The sequence below is a fragment of the Elephas maximus genome, chromosome 8 (assembly GCF_024166365.1).
Source record: "Elephas maximus indicus isolate mEleMax1 chromosome 8, mEleMax1 primary haplotype, whole genome shotgun sequence".
Lineage (NCBI taxonomy): Eukaryota > Metazoa > Chordata > Mammalia > Proboscidea > Elephantidae > Elephas > Elephas maximus.
Window position 1 is genome coordinate 8,055,490 of NC_064826.1, and position 17,344 is coordinate 8,072,833.

General features: G+C 46.8%; 1 pseudogene and 1 gene segment (V, D, J or C); both read right to left on the bottom strand.

The window, feature by feature from the left end:
* Positions 1–682: 682 nt before the first annotated feature.
* LOC126082191 (probable non-functional T cell receptor beta variable 7-3) lies at positions 683–1,566 on the bottom strand. The segment is given in 2 exon segments: positions 683–1,074; positions 1,452–1,566. Coding segments are annotated over 2 exon segments (441 nt in total).
* A 153-nt stretch (positions 1,567–1,719) lies between these two features.
* Positions 1,720–11,202, bottom strand: LOC126082192 (T cell receptor beta variable 10-1-like; annotated as a pseudogene).
* Positions 11,203–17,344: the final 6,142 nt, after the last annotated feature.

Genomic DNA, 17,344 nt, shown 5'->3' on the forward strand with positions numbered 1-17,344 from the left:
CAGCCTGCCACATAACCTGCAGATTTTGGATTCACCAGCTCTTGCAACCACGTGAGTCAGGAGAAGCCTCCAGCCTGACACCTGACCCGTGGATTTGGGACTTGCCAGCCTCCACAATTGTGTTAGCCATCTTCTTGAAATAAATCTTTCCATATGTCTTTATATATACCCATCACTGGTTCTGCTCATCCAGAGAACGAGCCTAAAACACCGAAACTCTATTTCTTCGAGTTACTATGTTTACTATCCCAAGCTGATTCTACGTAACTCCTGTGGCATATCTGACACTTATCAACTACCTGGGATTTTCTCCCTTACAACCACATTCTGAAAGGGAGAAAAATAGAATGAGGGATAGAAGGAAATAATTATCTAGTCTAAAATAGGAAGAAAAACCCAGCACTTGAAGTAGAAGGAAATCCTTTTGTCTCCTTTAAAGAAGATATATAAAAAGTCCCTGTTCTTTCGACACACAGGAGACCATCAAAGTAACCCCAGTAAACACAAATCAGCAGAGGGTTGGGCAGATATTTCTGTCACCTTCTAATGAATTCCATCCACTGGCCAACAGGCACAGAACTTCAGGAGTTCTCCTGTGGTCTGGTCTCCTCCTACACAAAGGTCAGCTGATGTCCTAGTCTCCTGCTTTCTCTGGGGAGTGGAGGATAGAGGAAGGCTCTGCTCAGGCTTCTAGGAGAAGCAAGGAGAGAGGAGGAGTATGTGGTTTGTGCACAGGAAGGAGGTGGCCATGCCATGCTGTGTCTAAGCTGCTGGCACAGAGGTACACGGCCGAGTCCCCCGGCTCCACAGGCTGTATCCTCAGTGTGGAAGACGATCCCTCAGGCCTCCCCGCAGAGAACCGATCGTCAGGCATCCCCGAATTGTCTGCTTCAATTTTATTCTGGAAATAAGTCAGGAGCACCAGGCCTTGCCCCAGGGTCTGCCGGTACCAGTAAAGGACAGCATGACCAGAAATTGGATCACACGTGAGAGCTACAGCCTGGCCCTTCTTTGTGACCCTGTGCTTGGGGGCCTGGGAGACTCCAGCACCTGTTTGACCTGAGGTGACAGACGCTGGGAACAGAATGGGAACAATGATGAGAATCAGCACATGGACAGACCGACACACACATCACACACACCACACAAACACTCACCACATGCAAACCACACATGCATGCACAAATACGCACCATATAGGGACAAACACCACACACACACACATACACACAACACACACACCACATAGACACTCACCACATACGCTACACAAACACACTCCCCACAGACATCACACACAACACTCACATGCACCACACACATATATCACACACTCACACCACATGAAAGCATGCACCATATATACCACACACACAAGCACACTCACACATGCCCCCACGTGCACACACACACACACACACACTGGAACTACTTGGTGTCCAGGGACTCACCTGCCACCAGGAGGCAGATGGCTGCCCAGCAGAGGAGCCTGGACTCCATGGTGGGTCAGGCAGGATTGGAAAGTTTGTTGGGCCAGGGGTTTTGTGCACATGAGCAGAGAAGGGGGTGTCCCTTTCCCCACAAAACAGGTGATATCACTGTCTCATCAGTCCCCATGGCCTCGGGATCATGTGACCATATTATAACACACTTAGATGAATGATTTGAATATGTAACACCGCACTTCCTGAGAGGCTCCCCGAGCAGAATGGTGCAGGTTCAGTGCACCTGCTGAGTCTGTGGGTCCGTGGAATGCAGGGTGAGGATGTTCAGCTGGAAAGCTGACACGATGTTCTGCAGATCAGAGATCTGAATGGAAGTACGCAACCGAAAATCACCCTTGCATAGGTAATAGCTGAAGACTGAGAAAAAAACAATAATTCATGCATGGCATTGAAAGTGAAAAGACAAATGAATTGAGTAGGAATCCCTAATTAAAAAATAAAACAAAAAAAAACCTGTTGCTGTTGATTCAATGCCGACTCATAGCTACCCCACAGGACAGGTCAGAATTCCTCCATAGGATTTCCAAGGCTGTAATCTTTGAGGAAGTAAATTGTTACATCTTTCTCTTGTGAAGCAGCTGGTAGGTTCCAATAGTTAGTTAAGCTTTTGGTTACCAGCCGAGTGCTTAATCACTGTACCACCAGGGCTCCTCAACATTCCTAATAAAAACCCACTTTGAAGGACAGCACAAGACCAGGCAAAGTTTCGATCTGTTGGACGTAAGGTTAGTCCTAAGTCAGAGCCAACTCAATGACCACTCACAACAACAGGACTAAAGCGGTCCTCAAAGGACACTGAAAACAACCAAGTAAGAGATGCAAGAGCCTAACCAGAATCAACTCATCATTGGAGTTGGGGAAGAAAGGAGTTTCCAGGAGGGGAGTGAGATTAACGTGTTAATTCACAACCTAGTGTGGAAGACAAGTGAGAACGCAGGCAGGACCTGCAACAAGGCTCCTAGGAGTCGGATTGGGAGAAAAATGGATGTGTGTGCCTAGAAAAGAGGTGAACACAGCACTCTACCTCTGTTACTGCACAGAAGAGAAGGGTGAACCCCCAAGCTAATGGAGTAGAAACTATCAGAGGCATTTTTAGCGTGTGGACCTCACTGCAGAGCAGAGAAGCAGCGTTTGTGCCTCCTGTAGGTCTTGGGATGCAGCCACCTACCTGTGTCTCAGGCCCAGGGCACGTGCTAAGGGCATCGCTTCTGCTTTTGCTAGCACCTTTTGCTGTCCTAGGATCTTGGTGATGACAGTGTGATGCGGACTGTGAGGGAAAACTCAGAAGCTAGAGTCAGAAGCCAACTCTTTGCTTTAACATCCCTTGTAGCATACAAAATAAACCTAATCTATGCCACTGGTATTCAGATATCAGCAGGGTCACCCATGGTGGACAGATTTCAGCTGAGCTTACAGACTAAGACAAACTAGGAAGAAGCGGTCTATTCTGACAAGACTCCGCCAGTGAAAGCCTTTGGAATAGCCATGGAACACTGTCTGATATAGTGCCAGAAGATGAGCCTCTCAAGTTAGATGGCACTCAAAAGACTAGTGGGGAAGAGCTGCCTCCTCAAAGTCGAGTTGATCTTAATAACATGGATGGAGTCAAACTTTCGGGACTTTCATTTGCTAATATGGCACTACTCAAAATGAGAAGAAACAGCTGCAAACATCCATTAATAATCAGAACCTGGAATGTACAAAGTATGAATCTAGGAAAATTGGAAATGGTCAGTCAAAAATGAAATGGTAGGCATAAACATCAACATCCTAGGCATTAGTGAGTTGAAATGGACTGATATTCGCCAATGTGAATCAGACAATCTTAAAGTCCACTATGTCCGGAATGACAATTTGAAGAGGGGCACTGTTGCATTCATTGTCAAAAAGAACATTTCGAGATCTATCCTGTAGGACAACGCTGCCAATGATAGGAAAATATCCATGCGCCTACAAGGAAGACCAGTTAATACAATTATTGAAATTTACGCACCAACCACTAAGGCCAAAGATGAAGAAATTGAAGACTTTTACCAGCTTCTGCAGTCTGAAATTGTTCAAACATGCAACCACGATGCATTGATACTTACCGGTGATTGGAATGTGAAAGTTGGAAACAAAGAAGAAGGATTGGAGTTGGAAAATATGGGCTTGGTGATAGAAATGATACCAGAGATTGCATGATAGAATTTTGGAAGACCAATGACTTCTTCATGGCGAATCCCTTTTTTCTTCTACATAAATGGCAACTATGCACATGGACTTCGTCAGATGGAATACACAGGAATCAAATTGAATACATCTGAGGAAAGAGATGATGGAAAAGCCCAATATCATCAGTCAGAACAAGGCTAGGACCCGACTGTGGAAGAGGCTATCAACTGCTCTTATACAAATTAAATTGAAACTGAAGAAAATTAGAACAAGTCGACAAGAGCCAAAGTATGACCTTGAGTATATCCCACCTGCATTTAGAGACCATCTCAAAAATAGATTTGATGAGTCAAACACTAATGACCAAAGACCAGAGGAGTTGTGGAATGAAACAAAGACATCATACATGAAGAAAGCAAGAGATCATTAAAAAGACAGGAAAGAAGGAAAAGACCAAAACAGATGTCAGCAGAGACTCCGAAAAGTGCTCTTGAATGTCGAGCAGCTAGAGTAAAAGGAAGAATTGCTGAAGTAAAAAGAAGAGAACAGAAGATTTCAAAGGGTGGCTTCAGAAGACAAACTAAGGTATTATGATGACATGTGTGAAGAGCTAGAAATCGTAAACCAAAGGGAAGAACACGCCTGGCATTTCTCAAGCTGAAAGAACTGAAGAAAAACTCAAGCCTCAAGTTGCAATAGTGAAGGATTCTATGGGACAAATACAAAATGACACAGGAAGCATCAAAAACAGATGGAAGGAATATACAGAGTCACTATATCAAAAATAATTTGTCAACATTGAACCATTTTAGGTGCTTGATAGAGACTTCGCTGACAGTCTCTGGGTGATAATTCTCCTAACTGATTATTTCCAGGTCAAGGCTGCTGTCTGCTCCATCTATTAACATTTCTCCTGGGCAGTTTGCATCCTTGTAAGTGTTAGAGTTTGCAACTGACATTTGTTTTCCCTCCAGAGAATTTTTGTCTGATAGGGGACAGTGGTGGTTCTTCCTCCTCTATTTCTTCTCCTCTTTCTCTCCTTCCTCCTCCTCTTCTTCCTTAGAGCCCCTCCTCCAATGGAGAGTTGGATTAACCTTCACCCAGGGTATCAGGCCCAGGCCCTGGTGACTGCAGCAGTGACAGTGTGAGGCCCAGTGCACCGAGTTCAGGGTAGACCCCAACCTATGTTTTCTCATCTTCCTCTCTTTGTACCTCCCCCGGCATCAAGACTGTGGGCCCACAGTTCTTCCACTGTGGTTCTCATTAGCAATTTGAGGGACCTCCCACCTCCCACAGGGCTGTAGGTAGCCTAGCAGTAACTGAGAGCCTGAAACACCTGCATAGTATTGGATCAGTTAAGTTCTTCTTAACCCTTCTGCTCTTGGGCAGCACATCTGGACCCACCCAGGACCCCGAGATTTCAGTGATACCACAGCACCATCTTTTGTCCAAAAAGGGAAGCAGCATCATAGTTTATCCCTTCTGCTCTGGCCCAAAGGATGCTGGGAAGTATCTGCATATTCAAAACCAAACCCCAAACCATTGCCTTTGATTCCAACTTGTGAAGAACTCATGCGTGACTGTGTAGAACTGAGCTCCACAGGGTTTTCTTGACTGCGATCTCTATGGAAGCAGATTTTCAGCGCTTTCTTCTGTGGTTCTATTAGATGGATATCAACCGCCAACCTTTCAGTTAGTAGTTGAGCACAAACTTGTGTGCCACCCAGGGACCTCTGCATAGTTGGCAGGGTGCATATTTCAGAACATTCTGTAAGCTTTACAATCAGCATCCTCTAATCCCCATCCCAACACTAGTCCTAACCCGATGTGGTGGTTGATGTTATATGTCAACTTGGCTAGACCATGGTTCTCAGTGGTTTGGCAGAAGTTATGTAATTATCCTCCATTTTGTGATCTGATGGGAGCAGCCAGTCAGTTGGAAGGGCAGTCTCCCTGGGTGTGTGGCCTGCATCCAATATATATGGATGTTCTGGCAAAGCTCCTACTCTCTCTCCATCCTGCACTTATCTCATGATTGACCTCCACTTCCTGTAGAAGCCTACAACCTGCCACCTACCCTGCAGATTTTGGATTCACCAGCTCCTGCAACCACGTGAGTCAGGGGAAGCCTCCTGCTTCACACCTGACTGGTGGATTTGGGTCTTGCCAGCCTCCACAATTCTGTGAGACCTTTCCTCAAAATAAACCTTTCTATATAAATTTATACACACACTTCACTGGTTTTGCTCCTCTAGAAAACCCAGCCTAAAGCACCCTAACTCTATTCCTTCCAGTTACCATGTTTAACATCCCTACTCTACCTATTCTACTTAAATCCTTTGGCATATCTGACAGTTATCATCTAACTGGGATTTTCTCCCCTTAAAACCATGTTCTGAAAGGGAGAGGGATAGACCTGGGGATAGAAGGAAATAACATCTACTTTAAAACAGGAAGAAAAACACAGAACTTGAGAGTAGGATTTCTTTCTACATCCATTACTGAAGACACACAAAAATGCCCTACCCTGGCCACACGTGAGACATCAAGGTAACTCGACTAAACCAGCTCAGCAGAGGACTGAGCAGACAATTCTGTTACCATCTAATGATTTCCATCCACCCACCTACAGCCACAGCACTTCAGGAGTTCACCTGTGGTCGGGCCTCCTCCTACACAAAGGTCAGCCAATGTCCTAGTCTACTGCTTTTCCTGGGTAGTGGAAGACAGAGGAAGGCTCTGCTCAGTCTTCTAGGAGCGGAAAGGAGAGAGGAGGAATATGTGGTTTGTGCACAGGAAGGAGGTGGCCATGCCATGCTATGGCTAAGCTGCTGGCACAGAGGTACACGTTCAAGTCCCCTGGCTCTACAGGCTGTATCCTCAGTGTGGAGGACGACCCATCAATCCTCTCCAGGGAGAACTGAGCCTCAGGCATCCCCACATGTCTACTGCATCACTGTTTCAGCCATTGTTTCAAAACACCAGGCTCTGCCCCAGGGCCTGTTGGCTCCGGTAGAGGCGGTTGTGTCCCACAACTGGATCACTTCTGAGGGCTATGGCCTGGTCTCTCTTTATGACTGTGTGCCTGGGGGCCTGAGAAACTGCAGCAAAATGTGACCTGAGGAGACAGACGCTGGGAAAAGGATGGGGACAACGATGGGAATCATCAGACAGACACACACACCATATATGTTCACATACACACACTCACACATACTCCATCCACACTCTAGAACTACCTGGCATGCAAGGGCTCACCTGCCCCCAGGAGGCAGAGGGCCACCCAACAGGGGAGCCTGGAGGACATGGTGGGTCAGACAAGACCGTGGGATTTCCTGGTTCAGGGTCTTTGTGCACATGAGCAGAGGAGGGTGTGTCCTTTTCCCCAAAAGGCAGATGAAGTCACTGTCTCATCACTCCCTGCAGCCTCGGGATCATGTGATCATATTATAACACATATGGATGGATGACCGATTTGAATATGTATAAGCTCCTTTTTAAAAACATGGCCCCATGGGTGCTGAACCAGGGCTCCAGGGCTGTCTGGACAGGGAGACCTCACACCATGTCTATAAGCTTATGTTCTCTCTTACCACTCGCCCGTCTGCCAGGCACATTCATTGTGACGCACTTCCAGCACCTCAAATGCCCGACCAAGGATGATCCATTGGGCCAGGTGTCCATGTCTGCCACAGTACATCCGGCCTCCTTGCCACACTGCTCAGAATCTCCATCCTCAGGTAAAGCGGGCACTGGGAGCTGACTTGGCTGGGCCAGGACAAGCTTGAAGTCACTGGCGTATCCAGAGACACATTGAGGAAGGGATGCCTGGGCCAGTGTCTGAGTCTGGAGCTCCTATTCCTTCTTCTGGTCAAAGACCTACATCACCTGTGTTCTCTCATCTCTATGAAGGACTCTGTCCCTAAGGCCCACAGCAAAACCCTGCCACTCAAGTCTCCGTGCCACAGAAAGGGCTCCTCTCATCCTCTTTATGGAAGGAGACTCAGCCTCATCATCCAGAAACACCAGTGTGTAATATGCTCTAGAGTGTCTCCCTGTGCTTCCAGAACTCGTGGGGCTGTTACAGGGGGTTCGACGACTCATTTCACTGGTAGGAGAACACCCAGGCGTTCCATGGTGAGTAAAATATGTCCACTTTCATTAAATGGATAGTATAGTTACAAACTCCCTTTCCTCCAGGGGAAGCGTGGGAGCAGGGTTGGAGAAGGCCTAGCATTTGGGAGCCAGGTGAGAGGCTCGGGGCGGGATACACTGCAGCTCTGTGCTTTTCCCATCACTAGGTCCTGGCTGGCTGAGAGGGACGTGGAGGTATACCTCAGCAGGTACAGATGTCTCTGCACCAGACACCCCAACTCTGAGGTCCCCAGGCTGAGTACTGTGGAGGCACTGCTGGCACAGAAGTACACAGCTGTCTGTGAGGGGACTGCCGACTTCACCGTGAGGGGGAAGTGCTCCTCGTTTCATCTGGAGACACTGTACCCATCTGGGATGTCACCTTTGTTGGTATCATCAACATCAGTAGAGTAGTGGATCAGCCGCAAGCCCAGTCCTGGGTCTTCTCGGTACCAGTACATGGAGTAGTGCTTCATGTCCTGGGCACACTGCAGAGTCACATTCCCTCCTGTCCTTGTGATCTGGTGCCTCGGGGTCTGGGTGACAGCAGCATCCATGTGCCCTGTAGGGATAGAGACCAAAGCTGGTGCTGAGGCCACAGGAAAAGCCTGGGGCAGGATTGGGAAATTCCAGGATAAGGGAGGCTCCTGCCCAGGACCCACCTGCCCCCAGGACAGACAGGACCACAGTGCACAGGAGGCGCATATCAGGAACAGACTCTGGAGGGGTCCTCTGAGATGTCACCCTCCTGTCCCAGCCTGGCCCCAGAGCAGCCTGCCCCAGTAGCCATGCCCGTTTCCCCTCAAACCTCAAGTCAAAAACAAACATGCATCCAGTAACTCGGAGTGGGAGGAATGCAGTCCTCTGATTTGTACAAGTCTTTTTTTTATGATGAGTCTTTCCTGGCTTCCCACAAACAGTTTGTGGAATTCCTCCTTGACTCACTGGCGTCTATTTACCTAACTATCCCTGCAGTCCAGAGGTCAGGGGAGATCTTTGGGGCTTCCTGGTGCCATTTATGACTCATGTGTCCAGATATTCCTTCAAGAGTCCTTTCCTCATTTGCTTGTTTGCCCACCCTCCTGCTATCCTCCTTCCACCTGCAAAGACCCTCTCTGGAGTCAGGGCTCCAGATCCCAGGGCACCTCTTCAACCAGCACTCAGAAAGGTTTCACTCAGTTCCTTATCCATTTACTGACTGGTGGGACACCTGCCAACACCTAGCTAGAAACACCCAGGTACCTGCTTCCTGGGTGTGGCTGGCAGGAGAATGCTCCCAACATGTACACGTCCCGAACCCTGGAGCCTGTGAGTTTAGAATTCATGGCAGGGGATTAAGGCTGTAGAGGGAATTAAGGTTGCTAATCAGTGGACAGAGTTTCTGGTGGTGCAAACGGTTAACACCCTCAGCTGCTAACCAAAAGGTTGGAGGTTTGAGTGCACCCAGAGGTGCCCCACAAGTAAGGCCTGGCCATCTGCTTCTGGAAAGTCAGCCTTTGAAAACCCCATAGAGCAGTTCTGCTCTGGCACACATGGGGTCGCTATGAGTCAGAGTCAACTTGAAAACAGCTGGTAACTGGAGAAATCGCCCATGAGTGTTTTCTTCTGGAACCTTCTCCAGGGAGCAGAGCTGGACCCTGCATGCACAGTAGTGTCCTGACCACCTACATCCCGTAATTGGCCTGTGACTCATGAGACAGAAGGTTCCACAGAAACAGGCAGATGTTTAAGGTCAATATTGTACGTTTAGCACTGCAGACCCTGGAACCCCAAACAAGAAAGAGGCTTATGTCATTTTAAGTTCCCTTTCCTATCTCATGTGATCCCAAAATAATTGGCCTGTGACTCATGAGACAGAAGGTTCCACAGAAACAGGCAGATGTTTAAGGTCAATATTGTACGTTTAGCACTGCAGACCCTGGAACCCCAAACAAGAAAGAGGCTTATGTCATTTTAAGTTCCCTTTCCTATCTCATGTGATCCCAAATCTTGTACAAAGTAAAGGGCACAAAAATGTGGGATAAACAACGTAAAATGACTAACGAATGCCAACCCTTTACGTCCTTTCTCTCCTGGTAGGCTGCACCATGAACAGGAAGATTCTTTAGCAAATCTGCCCCCCCGCCCCCCACATGTGCATCCAGGAAGGCACTGCTGGAACACCCCCACTCACACAAACCCAACAAAACCAAGTACCGTTGAGTCATCTCCAACTCGTGCGGACTCCATGTGTGTCAGAGTGTAACTGTGCTCCTTACGGTTTTCAGTGGATGATTTTTCTGAAGGAGATGGCCAGGCCTTTCTTTTGAGGAAACTCTGAATGGACTGGAACCTCCAAACTTTCTGTTAGCAGCTGAGCTCTGTCATTGTTTGTACCACCCAGGGACAGGCTTCATGAAAGATGGCACAAGCCTGGGACTGAACGATGGCTCCAGGGCAGAAAAGTGTATCTTTCTCTCTTGTCACCTGTAGGAATCATGGGGGATCTCTGCCCTGAAGTTGTCAGGGGAGAGGCATGACAATTCCACGTGATGCATGACCTGTGACCTTCCTGCTCGTGCACAGCTGGGCCTGGAAAGGAGAAATGGAGGCAGGAACAGTTCTGCAGAGTGGGGTCGGGGGGCCCACAGGTGCCGGAGGAACAGAGCCCAGTGTGCCTCCTTGTTCTGCTGTTTGTGATCTCTGCCAGCAGGAGAGTGGCCTCACCTCTGTCAGTTGTGGTTCTGCAGCTGAACAAACCATCACACAGTCCTTCTTCAGCACACTGCTGTCAGCAGTGACACAGGTTACAGGGATGAGCAGAGCAAAGAGCGCCTGGGGGCTCCCAGCTTCGCAGCCCTGAGCTCAGCCTGAGGGCTGCCCTTGCTCTCATTGTCACTTCCTGAGCCAGGCAGAGGGCTTTGTGAACAGGGCAGCAGGGGCTCTGCAGGGCTGTGCATGCTGCTGGCACAGAGGAACATGGCTGAGTCCCCTACGTCCAGCTCACTCAGGTTTAGCTGTGAGTGGTAGTCAGGGAACTGTTGGCCTGAGAATCGATGGGGAATATTGCCTTTCCTGCTCTCTTTCCCGTCATAATATTGAAGGAGGAACTGGGGGCCCTGGCCCCAGGCCTGTTTGTACCAGTACACAGAGAGGTGTCCAGAATGGGGGGAACAGCTCAGCGTCACCTGCTGTCCTGGTGCTTTGATCAGGTGTCTTGGGGTCTGGGTGACTCCGGAACCCACTGGGCCTGTGTGGGTAGGGGGAAAGAAGCTGAAGACAGAGTGCAGGGGGCCCGGCTGCAGCCTCCTTGTGTTCTTGAACTTCAGGGATGATAAAGGCAGATGGGCACCTTCCCACCTGTACCCTGCACTCACCTGACCCCAGTAGACAGATGGTCACCCAGCAGAGGAGCCTGGAGCCCATGGCAGGTCCGGTAGGACAGGTGGTGTCTCCCTTCCAGGGTTTTGGCCCCCTTCCTGGAGCTAGTACCCCTCTTGTGATTGGAGATGCAGCTGTGACGTCACCTCCCTGACACCACTGTCCCAACTGTCTAGGGCACCCATCCTCCCTGCCAGCCCTCGCCCAGTTGTCCTAGGGCCCCAGCCCCTATCCCTGGCCTCTCATAGCAGATGGACTGCAGGGTGGGTCCAGGCCTGAGGCTCCAGGCCACCTGTCTGTCCCCAGGGCCTCTCTGCTCTTCTTCCTCTGCCGGTCCCCAACAGAGCATCCAAGCAGCCTGCCACAGCCCTGCTGTTTCCCCTTCTGGGAGTTCAGAGTCTCCCTAAGGCTGACATTCACGGCTTCCCACTGGGACAGAACACGTGCACCTTAGCCTCTCTGTGTCTCTGCCATCCATCCTCTAGCTGATGAAAGGACCACAGAAGATTCTCCTTAACCCTCCCTTGACAGGCAGCCCTCTGTCAGCCCCACTGCCAACATTGGGGATCAGTGGTCCCACAGCACCCCCATAGCACTCCCATGTGGACTTCTGGACACAGCTAAGACTCTGCCTTTCTGCTGACATAGCCAAAAAAAAAAAAAAAAAAAATCGCCATTGAGCCTGTTCTGACTCATACCAATTGTACATAACCGAGTAGAACAGCCCTTAGGTTTCCAAGGCTGCAATCTTTACAGAAGGAATAGCTTATATGTTCAAATCACAGACCTTTGGGTTAGCAGCCAAGCAATATAACCACTACTCCACCAAAACTCCTTGTAAGGGCCTTGGGGCATGTTTAGTACCATGCTCATTTTCTAGTCAGTGAGTAAACACGTTGATGAAATGAATGAGCACATTACTGTGCTCTGCTGAGAGGCTCTCTGTGCAGAATGGAGAGGGTGCGGTGCCTGTGCTGACTCAGTGGGTCCGTGGAACGCAGGGTGAGGATGTTCGGGTGGAAAGTTCACATGATGCTCTGCAGATCAGAGATCTGAACGGAAGTACGCAACTGAAAACCACCCTCACATAGGTAATACCTGAAGACAGAGAAAAAAAAAAAAACCAATTCATGCATGACATTTAAAGTGAGAAGATAAATGGAGTAGGCATAAATACCAATATTGTTGCTGTTGACCCAATTCCGACTCATAGCTACTGTATACGACAGGGCAGAATTGCCCCCATAGGATTTCAAAGTCTACAATCTTTGAGGAAGCAGTTTGCTACATCTTTCTCCCATGGAGTAGCTGGTGGGTTTGAACAGTCAAGCTTTTGGTTAGCAGCTGAGCAGTTAACCACTGTGCCACCAGGGCTCCTCGGCATCCCTCATAGAAAGCCACATTGAAGGCAGCACAGGACCAGGCAATGTTTTGTTCTGTTGCACCTAAGGTTGTCCTGAGTCAGAGCTGGATGAATGACCACTCACAACAACAGGACTAAACCCCACTCCCAAGGAGTCCTCAAAAGATGTTAAAAAAAGCAGAGTCAAGGATGCAAGAGCTGAATCAGAATCAATCCATCATTGGAGTTGGGGAAGAAAAGACTTTCTGGAAGGGGAGTGAGATTAACATTTTAATTCACAACCTCATGTGGAGGACAAGTGAGATCCCAGTCAGGATCTGCAACAGGGCTCCTAGAAGAGTCAGTTTTGGATAAAGAGGTACGCCCCTGCCTAGAAAAGGGGTGCCCATAGTGCCTACCTCTGTTACTGCACAGAAGAGAAGGGTAAACCCCCAACCCAATGGAGTAGAAACTATCGAAAGCATTTTTAGAGTGCGGACCTCACTTTATAGCAGAGAAGCAGAGTTTGTGTCTCCTGTAGCTCTTGGGATGCAGCCACCTACCTATGTCTCAGGCCCAGGGCACATGCTAATGGTGTCATTTCTCCTTTTGCTACTAGGTCTACTAGGATCTTGGTGATAACAGCATGCTGCAGTCTGTCAGAGAAGACTCAGAAGCTGGAGTCAGAGGCCAACTCTTTGCTTTCAAACCCCTTGTAGCATAAACAATAAACCCAAGTTATGCCACTGGTATTCAGATACCAGCGGGGTCACCTGTGGTGGACAGGTTTCAGCTGAGCATCCAGAAAAGGAAGCAGCAGTCTACTTCTGAAAAGAATCAGCCTGTGAAAACCTCATGAATAGCAGCGGAACATTGTCTGATATAGTGACGGAAGATGAACTCCTCAGGCTGAAAGGCACTAAGAAGACTACTGCGGAAGAGCCAACTCCTTAAAGTAGAGTCGCAGGAGGCGGAGCCAAGATGGCAGACTAGGAAGACGCTACCTCGGATCCCTCTTACAACAAAGACACGGAAAAACAAGTGAATCGATTACATACATAACAATCTATGAACCCTGAACAACAAACACAGATTTAGAGACGGAGAAAGAACTAATACAGGGAAGCAGCGATTGTGTTCAGAGCCTGGAGCCAGCGCACCAGTCAGGTACGGCACAAGCACAGAGAGCTGCTCCACCCCCCTGAACTAACCCCGGGAGGGGGACCAGCCGGTTCCGCGGGCGGCGCGGGACGCAGCCGGTAGGAAAAATCCCCGGGAGGCACTGCCCGGTCTTGCAACGGGGAGAGCAGCATCCCAGCCGGGGAACCGTCCTGCCGGGATTTGGACTGGACGCAGGTACGGCACGAGCAAGGGGAGCTTGCACAATCACGGGGAGCTGCCCCACCCATCTGAACTAACCCCGGGAGGGGTCCCAACTGGTTCGGGGGGGCGGCACGGCCACGCGGCTGGAGGGACGAGAAGTCCCCAGGACACAGCGACTGATTTTGGAGTCGAGAGTGCACCCTCCCAGTAGGGGAGCCTTGACACTGGGCGTGGGGCTGGAAGCGGAGGATCTGACCGTGACTCCAGCGGGCCAGACCCGCCGGGGACAATCTCCACACAGCCAGCACACGTAGGCGACGCGCCCCGCGGGAATCTCAGATATAATAGTCATTCCAAGCAAGACAAGCAACTCTGGCTATATTCTGAGGTGCTACTCTCCTATCTCTCTGTTCCCTCCCCCACCCTCCCCAGGCGGCTTCATTAACATCCGAATAGCCTGAGCCAGAGGGAGAACTCTGATAGGGATCTGACTGCATTTTTTTTTTAGCGGATTTTCTGGAAAAACTAGTTTCCCAGTGATGGCTCGGAGACAACAATCCATATCAAACCACTTAAAGAAGCAGACCATGACAGCTTCTCCAACCCCCCGAACAAAAGAATCAAAATCTTTCCCTAATGAAGATACAATCCTGGAATTATCAGATACAGAATATAAAAAACTAATTTACAGAATGCTTAAAGATATCACAAATGAAATTAGGATAACTGCAGAAAAAGCCAAGGAACACACCGATAAAACTGTTGAAGAACTCAAAAAGATTATTCAAGAACATAGTGGAAAAATTAATAAGTTGCAAGAATCCATAGAGAGACAGCATGTAGAAATCCAAAAGATTAACAATAAAATAACAGAATTAGACAACGCAACAGGAAGTCAGAGGAGCAGACTCGAGCAATTAGAATGCAGACTGGGACATCTGGAGGACCAGGGAATCAACACCAACATAGCTGAAAAAAAATCAGATAAAAGAATTTAAAAAAATGAAGAAACCCTAAGAATCATGTGGGACTCTATCAAGAAGGATACCTTGCGAGTGATTGGAGTCCCAGAACAGGGAGGGGGGACAGAAAACACAGAGAAAATAGTTGAAGAACTCCTGACAGAAAACTTCCCTGACATCATGAAAGACGAAAGGATATCTATCCAAGATGCTCATCGAACCCCATTTAAGATTGATCCAAAAAGAAAAACACCAAGACATATTATCATCAAACTCACCAAAACCAAAGATAAACAGAAAATTTTAAAAGCAGCCAGGAAGAAAAGAAAGGTTTCCTTCAAGGGAGAATCAATAAGAATAAGTTCAGACTACTCAGCAGAAACCATGCAGGCAAGAAGGGAATGGGACAACATATACAGAACACTGAAGGAGAAAAACTGCCAGCCAAGGATCACATATCCAGCAAAACTCTCTCTCAAATATGAAGGCGAAATTAAGATATTTACAGATAAACACAAGTTTAGAGAATTTGCAAAAACCAAACCAAAGCTACAAGAAATACTAAAGGATATTGTTTGGTCAGAGAACCAATAATATCAGATATCAGCACAACACAAGGTCACAAAACAGAACGTCCTGATATCAACTCAAATAGAGAAATCACAAAAACAAACAAATTAAGATTAATTCAAAAAAAAATACACATAACAGGGAATCATGGAAGTCAATAGGTAAAAGATCACAATAATCAAAAAGAGGGACTAAATACAGGAGGCATTGAACGGCCATATGAAGAGTGATACAAGGCGCTATAGAACAATACAAGTTAGGTTTTTACTTAGAAAAATAGGGGTAAATAATAAGGTAACCACAAAAAGGTATAACAACTCTATAACTCAAGATAAAAACCAAGAAAAACATAACGACTCAACTAACATAAAGTCAAGCACTACGAAAATGAGGATCTCACAATTGACTAAGAAAAACGCCTCAGCACAAAAAAGTATGTGGAAAAATGAAATTGTCAACAACACACATAAAAAGGCATCAAAATGACAGCACTAAAAACTTATTTATCTATAATTACCCTGAATGTAAATGGACTAGATGCACCAATAAAGAGACAGAGAGTCACAGAGTGGATAAAGAAACACGATCCATCTATATGCTGCCTACAAGAGACACACCTTAGACTTAGAGACACAAACAAACTAAAATTCAAAGGATGGAAAAAAGTATATCAAGCAAACAATAAGCAAAAAAGAAGAGGAGTAGCAATATTAATTTCTGACAAAATAGACTTTAGACTTAAATCCACCACAAAGGATAAAGAAGGACACTATATAATGATAAAAGGGACAATTGATCAGGAAGACATAACCATATTAAATATCTATGCACCCAATGACAGGGCTGCGAGATACATAAATCAAATTTTAACAGAATTGAAAAGTGAGATAGATACCTCCACAATTATAGTAGGAGACTTCAACACACCACTTTCGGAGAAGGACAGGACATCCAGTAAGAAGCTCAATAGAGACACGGAAGATCTAATTACAACAATCAACCAACTTGACCTCATTGACTTATACAGAACTCTCCACCCAACTGCTGCAAAATATACTTTTTTTTCTAGTGCACATGGAACATTCTCTAGAATAGACCACATATTAGGTCATAAAACAAACCTTTGCAGAATCCAAAACATCGAAATATTACAAAGCATCTTCTCAGACCACAAGGCAATAAAACTAGAGATCAATAACAGAAAAACTAGGGAAAAGAAATCAAATACTTGGAAAATGAAAAATACCCTCCTGAAAAAAGACTGGGTTATAGAAGACATCAAGGAGGGAATAAGGAAATTCATAGAAAGCAACGAGAATGAAAATACTTCCTATCAAAACCTCTGGGACACAGCAAAAGCAGTGCTCAGGGGCCAATTTATATCGATAAATGCACACATACAAAAAGAAGAACGAGCCAAAATCAGAGAACCGTCCCTACAACTTGAACAAATAGAAACTGAGCAATAAAAGAATCCATCAGGCACCAGAAGAAAGCAAATAATAAAAATTAGAGCTGAACTAAATGAATTAGAGAACAGAAAAACAATTGAAAGAATTAACAAAGCCAAAAGCTGGTTCTTCGAAAAAATTAACAAAATTGATAAATCATTGGCTAGACTGACTAAAGAAATACAGGAAAGGAAACAAATAACCCGAATAAGAAACGAGAAGGACCACATCACAACAGAACCAAATGAAATTAAAAGAATCATTTTAGATTATTATGAAAAATTGTACTCTAACAAATTTGAAAACCTAGAAGAAATGGATGAATTCCTGGAAAAAACACTACCTACCTAAACTAACACATTCAGAAGTAGAACAACTAAATAGACCCATAACAAAAAATGAGATTGAAACGGTAATCAAAAAACTCCCAACAAAAAAAGCCCTGGCCCGGACGGCTTCACCGCAGAGTTCTACCAAACTTTCAGAGAAGAGTTAACACCACTACTTCTGAAGGTATTCCAAAGCATAGAAAAAGATGGAATA